The sequence below is a fragment of the Doryrhamphus excisus genome, chromosome 1, assembly GCF_030265055.1.
Source record: "Doryrhamphus excisus isolate RoL2022-K1 chromosome 1, RoL_Dexc_1.0, whole genome shotgun sequence".
NCBI lineage: Eukaryota > Metazoa > Chordata > Actinopteri > Syngnathiformes > Syngnathidae > Doryrhamphus > Doryrhamphus excisus.
Window position 1 is genome coordinate 35,716,697 of NC_080466.1, and position 15,469 is coordinate 35,732,165.

The following is a 15,469-nucleotide window of genomic DNA, read 5'->3' on the forward strand; positions in this document are numbered from 1 at the left end:
CATGAATGCATCGCGCTTCCCTCTCCGGCCTCGGCTACTAGCCGGCTATTGTAGTGCAGGGACAACTCACGAGCAGCCACACATTTTAGGACATTTAAAGCGGATTTTGTCCTTACAGGAAATAACCAGCACCAGTTTATGCCCACCCTAACCCTTCGTAAAGGACTATCCGAGGTTCTGGCGGATGACTTCGAGCTCCGGGCGGAGTACTTAGTCGGCATGGGACGGACAACTGATATTTGATTGTGTATCTCCACTTTGGACAAAACAACAACAAAAGGTGGACAAACAAAAGCGGAAGAGGCAAAAAAAGACGCATGTAGCCAGACTACGACGCTATTAAAGGTAAGGTTTTAAAGGTGCCCTCTGGCAAAAAAGAAAGTGGCGCAAGAGCGAGGCCTGGTAGTTTTGTGTCGCTGCAAAGAAAGTTGGGAATTGTGTAATTGATCGTCGTTTTTTGTTGCATTGTGAGGAAACCGTGCGTGAGTGACACCTTTACCCGAACCAGTGATTCGGTACACCGAGGATCTCCAAACAATGCTAGGATGAGCTAATATGTTGAATGCTAGCTTAGCTGCAAATCAACAAAGTTGTTCGTCAGATGTACGTTTGTGCAACCACAAGCCTAATATTTGTTGCAACTTTACATGTTTTTAACGCTTTAAAACTTTAAAAGCGTATTTATTTGTGCCTCACCCTCCCGGAGACCTCATGTGTAGCAGCGCCTTTGCATTCTTTTCATGTACTTGCAGTGCATTCACGCATGCGTAAAGCACGCAACTACTGTAATAGTCAGTGCTCCTGTGTTTGGATGCTCCACTGCCCTGGTAATCCTCATGTATGCTAATCCCTCTGTTCGTGTGTGTGTGAGACACACACACACACACACACACACAGCTGGACTGTGAGGAGATCTAACAGGTGGCCCAGTATCATGGATTTAAAGCCGAGCAGGAACTGTGAAGGATCCTCTCATGTGGAGTACATCACACACTTATAGGGTGTACTCACACTAGGAGAATCTCACCTAAAGGCCTGCACATTCAGCTAGTGTGCAGCTAGTGCTCTGATCTGCGTTGTAATCTGGTACATTTCCCCTCCTTTGGCAGGATTCAGGCGCAGTGATTGCTATTGCTCTTTGCATGCTCTTGATAACTGACACATTTCATAATAAACCAAAAACTATAAGTAAATTGAAAGTAAAAACCCACAGCAACTTTGCCCACCCGTCGTTTCATAAACGTAATGCACATGACTGCTTCCCTCCCAAGTATGGTTATTCCTCATTGTTCCTGGTTATTTGTTTGTGGACTGACCATGATAAGTGAATAAATGACAAATGTAAAGTATGATTCCTTATTTATATACTGTATGGAATATTCTTGTACATAGGGCATAGAAATCCTGTTTCCGACCTGTTTTTTTACACTAAAGCCCTCTACACATAAAATAACACCCCTATAGTTGCCTTTACACTCGTATTACCCTATATAGCAGGGGTCTCAAACTCAATTTACCTGGGGGCCACTGCAGCTAGGGTCTGGGCGAGGCTGGGCCGCATCAGGTTTTCCAAAAAAAAACCCAAACGCATTTATTAAAAACAGAAAAATTAATAAACTTTGTTTTGCTTCCGATTTTCTACAAGAAAAGCTCTGATAAAACATTCCACTGTTCTCAAATATCTTTTTATTTTTCTACACAAAATAAGAAATAAGAAATAAAATAAATAACCGAATAAAGAAAATCAATCAATCAGTAATAAATAAATATAATAATAATAAAACGGCAAATAATAAAAACTTAAAATTAACAAAGCATTATTAGAGCCCTGTAGACATGACAAAACACGACTATAGTCACATTTATACTCTTTTTTTATTTACAACATATTGCGCAACTGCGGGGTCTTGAGACACATGCTAACTCGCAAACTAGAGAGCTAGCGACCTAAACGGTAGCCTCCAAGTTATTTCCTTTTAAACTTAAAAAGCCAAAAACTTACCACTTCCACACGGATAGGGAGGATAACTATTAACAGTTATTTAACCTTTAACATGAACATTAATCAAACGTAATAATAATTTTTTCTGGGTACATGATACCATACAGCATCCATATCAAACTTGCGCGGGCCGCACTAACATTAAACTTTCATATCAAGGCGGGGGCCTCAAACTAGTGTCCTGCGGGCCACATTTGGCCTGCGGGCCGTGTGTTTGACACCCCTGCTATATAGTATAAATAATAATGGAAGATATAGAACCCACGCTAATGGAAACTCGGATGGAGTCACGGAATTGGCTAATAAAAACAGAATTTACCACAGAATCTCGTGGAAATTGACATTATGTTAGTGGATGTTGTCATTGTGATGCGCAACCTAAACATGTCGAGATGGCAATAAACACCGGCGAAAGTTGGCAGAACCTCCCCTTATGGAGCATTATTGGATGCCCAGCAGGGTTAGCTTAGTTTAGCATGCTTGTGTGGTCGTGTGTGTGCGTGACTCAGACTGGATAAGTATATCTTCACTGCGTTTTGTTGTACCACTTTAATGAAAGGAGCACTTTACAATGCCCGATGATGACGTGCAGGTTCTGGAGTGAAAAAAGACGAGACGAACGTTTACCCAGCAACAAACATTCTCAATGCACACAGACCACAAGAACACATGTCCAACTGTACACAAAATAAGCACGTCAGAAAAAAATCTTACATATGCATCTTTGACTACATATTCCTTATTTACAAGAACAGCCATGACAGTTTGTTAAAGATTTGGTAGACAATGTGTACAGAAGCTGACATCCCATTACAAAAGTTAGCTATGCTAAATCCATTTCTCACATATTAGGGATTATTGTGCCTGTTTTGAGATAATTCAAATCTGCAATCAAGTTTGGTGCTTGTGTGTCTTTATATATTTACCCATTTTTATGCTTGAAAATGCCTAAATTAGGTAAAATATATATGTGTATATATACAGCAGAATACAGATGAGATGGCACAAGTGTGCAAGTCCAAGTCCCGCATTGTATGACTTTGCCCGAGGTGCCTATGCCTCCGCACTCTCACTGGGTACAACAAGGGCTGCTTTACGGCGTGAGGACGCTTCCCTCACACTCTTATCAGGCTTTCAAGCACCGCAGCAGGTGGCCTTGGTGGCGTGAATGGGCTAGTCGGAAGGAAGTTTCTCGCCCCAAAAGACCCCCACCACTTTCCCGAGTGATTGGCAGACGTAGAGAAGACGCCTCAGAGCGCGTGCCAGTGCGATTACAGCTTCAAGTGATGCTCTTGTAACCTCTGCTAGCTTCCAGTTGCCTCTGTCAGCTTGGATTTCAGACAGAAGTGTTGGCCTGTCCATCTAAGGAGGTGTGATTGTCCACTTGATACGCTATTGTGTTATGTTCGGATGCTAATAGTCTGTACAGTAGTCATAACCATCATAGCGTTTGTTATATATAAAAAAAAGAGGCAGGTTTCAAGAGTGTTCTGCCATCCAAAGGTTGACGAGCCACTTGCATCTTATCTGATTGGCTGTAAGGGCATTTTAAGAGCCGACAGCTCTGCACGAAAACCGCCAAGTGACTGATTCAGTTGCTGTCAGCTCAATACTCAACTGGAACTGGAAAATAGGCCATTACACAGGGATTTGTTTGGTTTGGATTTGGAGTGTCATACTATTATGACAGGGAACCTTTTAAGCAATTTTATAACATGCAATTGTCATGGAAGTGTAAAAAAAATAAACGATAAACGTGTACCATATTTTCCGGCCTATGAGTCACACTTTTTTAATCATAGTTTTGGATAGCCTTGTGACCACTATATGCTGCTCCCACTGTTCATTGATGTGGCATGAGATCGTGAGCTTGGTGAACTTGTATACTAGTAACTTACTCCCAAATACCATATATTCCATACTATAAACGTTTACTTTTTCACACACTTTGAACCCTGCAGCTTACACAATGATGCCAATGGTTAATATCCGATGAGAAGAAAAATTGTGTATATCGTGTATTGGTATATCCCACGTTACAAAGTGCGGTTTATGGACAAGTGGGGCCTGTGTATATATCCTGTATTTTTTTTATGTGGTGTGTGACGATGTAGCTATGTAGCTAAATAATACATAATTAATAATAAGTAATAATAAATATTACATTAACACAAAGACACATTGTTCTTGGTCTTGAATTTTGTGATATAATTTTTAAAGGGGGTCTGTTATGCTCATTTTTTGTCCCTTTTATATTGAGTTGTGGACTCCTATAGAGCAACTACACACAATAACCCGCACAGAAAGCTTTCTCGATCTTTCAGAATCTGCACTTATTGTGGATTTCCGTATTCTCCGGGCACGCCCAATCTGCTGTGGGGAGGACAGGTCAACGTTTGTTTTCAAGAATGCCCATATAAGGAAGTCCGGCTCACTGTGACATCACAGGGAGTCAGTGTTAGGAAAAAAAACTCATAAACCGAGCATTCAAACTTCTTCCAGGGCTCACTTCCAAATGCACAAACCTGATTATCTGAAACTTTGGCATAGTTTTACGCGATAATCCAACATTTATAGGTCAAAAGTGGATAGAGCATAATTGGTCCCCTTTCAAATAAATGTGAGTTATAGTCCAGTGTTTTGGGTTTTTTTTTCATGACACATACTTTTTGACCGATACTCTGGAGCGACTTATACACCACTTCATTCGTAATGCTTTTGTTTTGTAATTAGGATGCTTTCAGCCTCAAAACTTTTGGTCCATTTCAATGGATAAATCTTTTGACTTTTCACACCCCAATTAACAAGCTCTAAGGCTATTCTGGTGTATAAAAGTGCTAATAATGCTAATAAATACTTGCTGATACCATTTTCTTCCGATCTTGTACCGTTTTCTGTTTGTTCAGAATCTTAACATTGACATTTAGACCATAATTTTGTTAATGCTCGACTGGTTTTGTTCAGATTCTGTATCGCTTTCCTGTCAACATGATAAATAAAATTAATCAGTCCATTAAATGTTGTGTGGGTGACATTTGCAGTCATTTTTCATAGTAAATTTTCATTGAAGTATACTTTTACAAACTAACATCAAAACATGTACTTCAAAAAAAACAAAGAAAATGAAAAAGTCCACTTTTTCTTGTATTGTCTCAGCTTGTCTTTATGTTCTTATTTTGCACTTTTGTTTGACTTTTGGACCGAATTGTTGGATTTTGAGTGTCCACTGTAGTATAACAAATTTGTATCAATGTGAGAAAGCTATTTTCCCCCATTTCTTGTTATATTTCCTCTCTGTGCGTCTTTTTTACATACCAACTTTTTCTCCCCAGTCTCTTTTTTTGTTCCACTGTGGGAAGTAGCATGTGTCCCCTTAATCTGGCACGCTATTGCTGGCTCTCGGCCACACATCCAGGCTGTCACATGACCTCAGATGGTGGTTCCGCCTCCAGGGGCATTTGCTTGGACACAGCATTCCTGATATTCTCAGGGCATTCATTCGATTGCAAATGGGATGTTGAGGTTGTCTTAGAAAGATGTTTCACCGCTCATCCAAGCAGGCTTCATCAGTTCATGCTCAAAGACAAGTGGGACACACGCCAGTCATACTAGTCTTGTTCTAGTCTGAGAGCTTGGTGCAATATCCAGTCTATTTATCCTCTAAAGGATAAATGGTGGTGGTGTCAAATAACGATCGTTAGAATACAATGGGGTGGGGCCTTTGAGGTTTTGAGGGCATCCCTCAGGTGCTTATGCGCTTTCTCTTTGTTCTGTGGGCTGGTGGGAATATTATCAGGTCTGTGCTGTGGGGTTCTGATAGCGGATCTAGCATAGAAGAGGCAGGGTTGCTAATAGCTCTACCAGAGTTTTTTTACACACTGGTTACTGATGCTGTAGAAAACCTAATGCTAAAATGCTAAAGCTACTTACCATTGAGAGACGTCTTGAAGGAACGTCTTGTCTTGAGAAACATCAGACTGTCCAGTCTCTACTTCCGGATCGGATTTGGGATCCAACACATATGGCTGTATATTAAAAGCGGACATTTTAAAAGGATAAATTGCAGGTTATCAACTCCTGCAAAGTTGGCGGCACAAACTGGAAGTCTTTCTATGCACTCTGCACTGTGACCAACCACAGCAGAGTGGGCGTGTCTGGAGGCGGGCGGTGGGTGGAATAAATTAAAATTACTGTTTTCGCAGGAACCATGAAATCCAAAGAAATACAGCTGAATAGGTGCAGATTCTGGAAGAACTAGAACTTTGGAACTGGAAGAACACTTTCTGTGCAGGTTATTGTGTGTAGCTGCTCTATAGGAGTCCACAACTTAATACAAAGGTTTTTTTAAGAATACATGAATGGACTAGGCTGCATGGTTGTTGAGTGGTTAGCGCGCAGACCTCACAGCTAGGAGACCAGGGTTCAATTCCACCTTCGGCCATCTCTGTGTGGAGTTTGCATGTTCTCCCCGTGCATGCGTGGGTTTTTCTCCTGGTACTCCGGTTTTCCTCTCACATTCCAAAAACATGCTAGGTTAATTAGCGACTCCAAATTGTCCATAGGTATGAATGTGAGTGTGAATGGTTGTTTGTCTATATGTGCCCTGTGATTGGCTGGCGACCAGTCCAGGGTGTACCCGGCCTCTCGCCCGAAGACAGCTGGGATAGGCTCCAGCACCCCCGCGACCCTCGTGAGGAAAAAACCATGAAATCCAAAGAAATACAACTGAATAGGTGCAGATTCTGGAAGAACTAGAACACTTTCTGTGCAGGTTATTGTGTGTAGCTACTCTATAGGAGTCCACAACTCAATACAAAGGTTTTTTTAAGAATACATGAAAGGACTATTGGACATGTGTATTTAAGAAAACACGAAGAGAATGGAAAGTTTCTAGACTCATAAACATTGAAAAAAAAGTTAAATAAATAGCTCCCTGAAATGTTTTCTCAGTAATTAACGTAACATTTATAGATAACTTTGTTGTTTGTCAGGTAACTAGCTTGTGTTTGGATCTCTTTGGATTCATTTCGTTAAAGTCTTTGACTGTTCACCCACTAATGTGGAACGTGATCTGGATTTAGACCGTTTAGGTTAGTTTTACCCAACTGATGATATGTTGTTGCAATATTATTCATTGCTTGAGCAGTCATTATTTAAAGGGGAATTGCACTTTTTGCGGTATTTTGTTCATCATTCACAATCCCTAAATTGCTGCCGGCAGGACGCGGAGAGGGAGAAGCCTGGCTGCATCTGAACCGTTAACCCAGTTGTAAATTGATTTCTTCATATCGGCCAATCGGATTTAAATAAAGGCCTATACCGATATACTTATACCCTGATTATCGTCCCGGCTAATAATTGGTCAACCACTATTACACACGCTCTACGCACACATCTCTGCAGTGGTTTGCTTTGCAAGATATCAGAACGAGGCTGATGTGTGTGGTGTGATGTGAATTTGAGTGTGGACTTGCAGCGGTCCAGACTTGATCATATGGATTTACAGAGGATATAACACTGGGCACAACATTAGGCACACCTGTGTATAATGGTGAAATGTAAAGACTGTATCGGTATTATGTGCTAATGTAGGGATATACTAAACAGCCTGCAAAATGTGTTAGGCCCCCTCTGTGCATTGTGCCTAAATGTTTTTGATGGATGGCGTGGCCGCTCGACTCCTCCCAGGTCCCGTGCCCTTATTAGCATTTATACGGCTCTGTTAGCATGTGTATGAGCTTGCAAAGCCAGCATGCCTTTCATCATTTAGGACCACCACCAGAGACTTTGTCCATAACAAAAGATCCGTGGCAGAGAAAACTGAAAGGGTTAGCTTAGTGTCTTTTGTCTTGAAGAGTATCCTTCTGTTTTGTAGCTTTCTGTCATTTTACATGAATGAATAGACTATTTGGAACAATAGACTAATTGCTAAGTAAATCCTTTACCAAACAACGTCCTTTTTTTGCGATTAAATGTTGGAATATAACATATTTATTTGCTATTCAATAAAGACTATTGTAAATTCTGCAACATTTAACACACCAAGAGCTAGCTTCTGCAGCCGAGGATCGTGCCCCACCTCCAGGCCCGGGTTCAGAAGGACCCTTGGTGACCCACATTCGGGAAGGGGAAACCTTGATCTAGTGTTTTCATTGGCGGTTATTCGCATTGGTAGACCACGCATCTGTCGACTATTGACTGCAGTCTGATCATGTTGATGTTGCTTTAATTCCGTTTGGTCCCCGCTATAGAGTGGTTGAAGTTGAGGTCAAAGGTCATTTGTCTCTGCCGCTGTCCTGATGTCAAATGGTCTTCTAATGATCAGGTTTGAACTAGTGGACTTACCTTTATTGTATGTTATGCTCTAACCTGTGGAGACATAGAAGAAAGAAGAAGTAAACGTAGCTCTGTGAGTGGGCTGGGATTTTTAACTCATGTAACACCATTGTCGTGTTTTACTTGCACAATTTACTGTCAAATATCTCGTCATTCATTCATCTCAGCATTGACTTTCACTCAGTCTTGTTTGCTTGTAAAGAAGGCAAGAAGTCAATACAGCATCCATCTCGAAATGACAAGATCAATACACCTCTTTAGGTTTGGATATTGCATCGTACTTCACTGCTCTCAACTATACTGGGAATAGAAATCAAATTATTATTGTTATTTGTAACACTGGGTTTAGAGCACAGTCTGCCAAATCAATAACGTTATTTGAAGTCGGAAATCAAGGAAGCAAATTCTTTTTCTGCTGATTAAAACGACACATCATCATTTTTTCCTGTTTTTATTTTTGGGCATAAAAACTAGCAGTTTTAGCATGCTAAACAAACATGCATCTGTCTTTTAATAGCCACATTTTCCACTTTAAGCTAGCTGTCAAACAAGGGCGTGGGCTTCTTGTTGATTTTTAAGCCAGCAAAATTAATTTAGCCACCTAACTTTCCCTTAAGACACCCAATAAAAATTTATGCTGTTTTTGAAATAAAAATCACAATCATAACCCAAAATAATGACCTATACATACTTAAGAAAAAAAAGCCATGCCAAAGTTTCAGATAATGAGCTTTGCGCATTTGGAAGTGAGCCCTGAATGCTCGGTTTCACATAGTTTTTTCTAACACCAGTTTCCTGTGACATCACAGTGAGCCAGACTTCCTTATATGGGTGTTCCCGGGTACAAGCTGTAGGTTTGCCCACCCCTCGCTCTGCTGTTTGTCGAAGAGTTCACCATGTTAGCGCGGAGCTAGCGCTAATGGCTTCCGGGAAGTATTTGTTGTGGTTTGAATTTGCTTAAAGAGGCAAACATCAAGCAGAAGTGGTTAGAGTTGCAGATACCAGGTGAAGAGCAAAATATGGGACTGTTTTGTGAACATAAGCGAAGCTGAACTATCTGCCAAATTGTACCCGAAGCCTTTCCAACGTTACACGGTCATGTCAGTAACAATTAAATTTATCAGTGTGTGAACTGTGTTTATTTTGTGTAAGTAAGCGGTTATCTGTTTAGCATTACAGAATTCAAATTAAAAGCTCACAGATGCCTGCAGTTGCTAATAACCTTTTCCACTACAATCGGTGAATGTACCCGAATTTTTGGGTAGTCCTGCAAAAAACGTTTAATGGCCAAATTTTCAGGCTAATGCAGGGGTCTCATATATCAATATGGGAATGGGCAGTAGTGTTTTTTTTTCCTGTTTCTGTTGTGTCAGTGAAACCGCCACAGGCTGCGTCATGGTCTTGTTTCCAGCTCCGATGGCTGTGCAGGCTTTGTTCGGGATTATGAAGTCACGGGAGCTCTTACATGTCCGAGTCGCACCTCGCTGTTCCGTGTACAATACACATTAACAGGAGAATGGCTTGCATGTGTTTGTTTTTCCGTCTTTTACGCCAGCAGCTGCAGTGATAACCTTGAGTTAATATTTAATCACCTTGTATATCGATATGCCAGCAATCTAATGCTTGCGTGTCTATCTACTCCAAATTGACCCCACATTGCATGAGAGCATATAATATTTGCATTGTTCGCTTGTTTGAGAAGATTTTGAAGCAACGGGACATTCTTGCATTTACATATATTGTGACATGCATACTGTACACATACATACAGTGCACTGTGTTATACATACGCTTGAAGCGCCAGTCTGAGGTGCACTCAGCAGCTCGTAACTGCAACGAAAGGAGAGGCCAAAAAGCAGGGATAGGCTCCAGCATAGCCTAATGAGGATAAGCGGCATGGAAAATGGATGGTTGGAGATTCGGAGCCTTTGTTGACTACATGTAACCACCAGTTCGCCTAACCATCACACATCGCAAATCCGTTTTTTTTGCCCCGCTTTTAGCCTTGTTTTTAGCTTTGAATGAATGTATGGATTTTATATTTGAATGTCTACTACTCTGTTTTTTTACTCAACTTTATTTCAGTACTCTGAAAAGCGCTACACAAATAAAATGTATTATTAATAATATTATTATTTTCCCCGCAGGTTTGACGATGGGTTGCGTCAGGAGTAAAGAGGACAAAGGCCCGTCTCTGAAGTACCGACCGGATAACAGCACCACTAGCAGCCCAGCCAATGCCCACCTGGGCCACTACGGTCCTGAGCCCACCATGATGGGCTACTCACCAGCAGCTAAGAACCTCAATAATAGCTACAACAGCCATGCCGCCGCCACTCTCACCCCCTTTGGCGGGGCTTCGGCTACCATGACGCCCTTTGGCGGCGCCTCCACCTCCTTCACGTCGGTGGCTGTGAGTAGTCCTTTCCCCGGCGTCATCACAGGTCAGTACATACACAACATTATAAGATAACTACACATTATATTTCTCATTTTGAAGTGTCCAAAACTCCTACATTGACTATTTCTCTGATTGTACAGAAACTGTAGCATAGACCAAATTAAACAGTTCCTTATAAGCAGCAGATGTTATGTAGACTACATGCGTATTGACCAAATAAAACTACCAAAATTAGATCTAAGATGTGGGAAACGATGTAGCAGGCAGCCAAAGAAAATAGTTGCAAGCGCTCATGTCAGCGTTGCCCTGGCAAAACTCCACGTCTGGCACAGTTTATGTACTCTCTCTCTCTCTCTGTCTCTCTCTCTCTCTCTCACACGCCCACACGCACACCCCCGCGACGTACACACATGCACGCGTGTCTATGTCTTGCTCTCTTTCTCCCAAGGACGATAATCTGACCTGAGGGAATGCTGGCACCGATCTAATCCGACCCACTCAATTTCCTCTTGAAGATAAACACATCCGAGTCCTGTTGTCGCTGCACACCCTTTACAGCAGCCATCGTACTGGTCACGTGACTCGATGTAATCGGGCATGGGATTACACCACGGCAAAACTATTGTGTTAATCAATGTAATATGTTTGACGCATATTAAATGCTCTTACTGAATACTATGATATGATATACTAATTGTTGCCACAAACCAGCAAAGATAATATTTGTATATGTTTAGTGTAGGGCTGTCAAAAATAATGTTTTAATAGCGGTAACTTCTTTTTAATTTTATTATTATTATTTATTTTATCATTATTTTATTTTAATAATAATAAATAAATAAATAAATAAATTATTTTATTTTAATAATAAATAAAATATATTTATTTTAATAATAAATAATATAATTTTTTATTTTATTTTAATAATAAATAAATAAATAAATAAATAAAATAATATTTATTTTATTTATTAATTATGTAAAATATTGTCACCAGAGCAAGCACAACTCTGTTATGACGGCCCATTGAAGCACAGTGAGCGTCACACAGTTTTTAATAAATAAATTCTGACCTTGAACACATCAACAGCAGTACAAAATGGCTTCTTCCCCACCCGAATCATCATGTTGCGAGGTGATAATTCTGCCAGAAACGACACACAACCGCTCCCCTCATCTCTCATGTCTTCTCTGGGTGGCTGCTCCACATGACACATGACACCACAGCGCTGCATCATGGTTCATTTGCATACTAACAGTGATTGGATGTTGATTCAGGGGCATCCTCGGCTGTGTAAAGAAAGATACAAGAAAAGTCAAACACCATTAGGTTTGATAAGGGAGTGATCAGACACGCTGGGATCGATTGGTGTTGCCTGGGTCAAGCGGTCGCACTGAAACCATTGAGTGTTTACAAACAAGTGCTGACACTTGCGGCAACACAGGACCAAGTGGGTCACTTGTCGGCTCAATACGAGTGTTTGCAACGCAGGACACAGCAGACATGCCATTTTTATATAGTTATGATGATATGTTGTGCTTGTCTTTAGGCGGCGTCACATTTTTTGTGGCACTGTACGACTACGAAGCGAGGACGTCGGACGATCTGTCATTCAAAAAAGGGGATCGCTTCCAAATTATCAACAACACGTGAGTGCAGACGCCTTCGCCTACTGTGTGTGTGTGTGTGTTTGTGTGTGTGTTTAATCCCTCTTTGTATTGGGGTCTGTTATTAAGGCTGAAATCTGTCTGGGTTAATGGCCTCCTCTGTCAGGCCATCTGTTCTCATCACTTTTCCCGGCTCCAGCCAGTCATCATTTTCAACTCTTCAGTGTTCATTACATTTGCTGCTGATTGATTACATTGAAATATGTTGCTATTCACACCGCCTTTGAGAGTTTTAATTTTTGCTAGATGTTTGTATTTTAAATGTGCTCCTCCCCATACAGGGAAGGAGACTGGTGGGAGGCTCGTTCCATCAACACCGGACAGAAGGGTTACATCCCCAGCAACTACGTGGCCCCAGCAGACTCCATACAGGCTGAAGAGTAAGGACTCCTTCTGTAAACATCAGAAACAATTCATACATTACAATTGAACAGAAATATACATTACTGGGGGCTGCACAGCGGTCGAGTGGTTAGCGCGCAGAAATCACAGCTAGGAGACCAGGGTTCAATCCCACCCTCGGCCATCTCTGTGTGGAGTTTGCATGTTCTCTCCGGGTACTCCGGTTTCCTCCCACATTCCAAAAACATGCTAGGTTAATTGGCCACTCCAAATTGTCCATAGGTATGAATGTGAGTGTGAATGGTTGTTTGTCTATATGTGCCCTGTGATTGGCTGGCCACCAGTCCAGGGTGTACCCGGCCTCTCGCCCGAAGACAGCTGGGATAGGCTCCAGCACCCCTGCGACCCTCGTGAGGAAAAGCGGTAGAAAATGAATGAATGAATATACATTACTGTTCAATTGTACATTAAATATACATATCAAACAATATAAAACTAAATTTAAAATGGCGCGTTGTTTTATAGTTGATGAGTAAAATATCTCTCGTACATGCACAGCATGTCCAACATGAATGCACCTTTCCCAGTCAGAGTGAATGGTTTCTCCCAGCCAACACTGTGGTTCTTCCCACCTCCATAGACAAACGGCAGCATAGGGTATCTAACATAAATGTAGCCCACGCCGAGCGGCTTCTCCCGCGGGTTATCCCAGTCACGATAGCGGTAGGTGACAGAGGACGCCACTACAGCCACACATATGTCTTGGGTGAGTGATATATATGACAGCCTTACATGAAACGTGTGGTAACATTTACGTCAGGATTTAATTCCTTCTTGTTTTGCACTATTTAATGCTTAATGTTTTTTACTGTTTTATTTTATTTTTATTTTTTTTAATTTTTAGTTTTTTTTTTCTTATTTTTTCATAAAAATAAAAAAATAAATACAATTTAAAAAAAAAAAAAAGGAAAACCTTTTTTTAAGTATATACAATGTGTACAACATCTTTCTGTGCACAAAATATCACCTTTTTATAACGTGCACTCTGGGACCTGTACTCCGGCGTGGCTTATTCACCAGAAATGATGGTAATACTGTAAACCAACAGTGGCTGGCAATAGTGCCAATGAGAGCCAGAGCTTGGAAACCCTGGATTAAAGTCTCCTGTTGGGAACACTTGGCCTTCCTGGTGAAATACATACAATACAGCAGTGTGCTGCCATTGTTTGCTCGAGATGGGGGATACAAGCTGGAACTATTAATGATACTAATTAATTACCCGCTAGCAGTTTTATTTTCAAAATCACTGAAAGAGTTTACACAAGCCATACCATGACCTTACAACCAACCATGATTATGGCGTACAGGTACACCCATACATGTCAGTGTTCATTACATGGCATCCCACACCTGACAGCTTCTCTCTTGCGATTTTTTTGCAGATGGTATTTTGGCAAAATGGGCCGTAAAGATGCAGAAAGACTTTTATTGCTTCCGGGAAACCAGCGGGGTACTTTCTTGGCCCGTGAAAGCGAGACGACCAAAGGTGAGATTTTGTTTGTCTTTTAGGGTCAACCTTAGTTTTTGTAGGAAATTGCAGTGGAACCTTGGTGAGCGTATGCCTCGGTTAGGGTGTTTTTTTTGGCTTATGTTGAAAATGTATGCCAAAATCTCGCCTCGGTTTGCATATATATATACTAGACTCCTCACGTTATTTGTGCATTGCGTGAGTCTAATTCCTATCACATAACATCCTTGTCATTGGCCTGTTAGTTTGCTAATACATTGATTGTAATTTGTTGCTAACTAAAACAGTTATCCTACAAATCTCTGCTTTTTTTAAAATCACGGATGCAAAATATCCCAAAATGGAGCCAGAAAGTTGCAAGTGCCAGGATTTTGATCAAGCAGGTGATAAATACCATAGAATTCAAGAAAAAAACACAATGTTGGTGTCTGAGCAGGTGTTGCTGTTACATTTATATGCATTTCTGGAGTTCCTGAAGTTTTTTTACATTTCTTTTTAAAGGTGCCTACTCTCTGTCCATCCGGGATTGGGATGAAATAAAAGGAGACAACGTAAAACACTACAAAATTCGAAAGCTGGACAGCGGTGGTTATTACATCACCACCCGAGCTCAGTTTGAGACGCTACAGAAGCTGGTGAAACACTACACAGGTACATATACTGGTATCCACTGGTAGATTGCATTTTGGACACGTTAGACGGCTTTCTCAGATGTTTTGTCTCATGTTAACATAACATGGTATTTATGGTAATGGTTTTATTTCATTTGAACATGCATCAGATTACAATTGAATGCATCACATAATCAGTTCCCAGTTCCACATGTCCAAAAGGAGTAGGAAGAAGCAAAGCTTATTAAATCCTACCCATCCATCTGGTACTTTTACAATCACTAACTGTTACATTTGTTCACTTCCTGCTTTCCATAATACAGTTTAAGTTTTTTTTGTGTTTGTTTAAATAATGTATGATGCATTTAATGCATTTAATAATAATTAGTGTCAATATACTGATATATATATATAGCACATCATGACTGGTTCAAGACTCTTCATCCTTGTATTTAGCAAACATCAACTGCTTGTATTGTTTCTTGAATTAGCTCATCGTTGTGCATTGTTTGATTTCCTTACTCAATCCATTCCATAGTTTGATTCCACATACTGAAATGCTATGGCTTTTTAACGTCGTCC

At 40.8% G+C, this 15,469-nt stretch overlaps 1 protein-coding gene across 1 annotated transcript in view; it reads left to right on the forward strand.

The window, feature by feature from the left end:
• yes1 (YES proto-oncogene 1, Src family tyrosine kinase) overlaps positions 1–15,469 on the forward strand; it is a 26,277-nt gene continuing 10,808 nt past the window's right edge. Inside the window, exons 1-6 of the mRNA XM_058073678.1 lie at positions 1–345; positions 10,486–10,782; positions 12,289–12,388; positions 12,688–12,786; positions 14,191–14,294; positions 14,778–14,927. Coding sequence (XP_057929661.1) covers positions 10,494–10,782; positions 12,289–12,388; positions 12,688–12,786; positions 14,191–14,294; positions 14,778–14,927 — 742 coding nt within the window. The 5' untranslated portion in view covers positions 1–345; positions 10,486–10,493. The remainder of the gene's footprint in view (positions 346–10,485; positions 10,783–12,288; positions 12,389–12,687; positions 12,787–14,190; positions 14,295–14,777; positions 14,928–15,469) is intronic.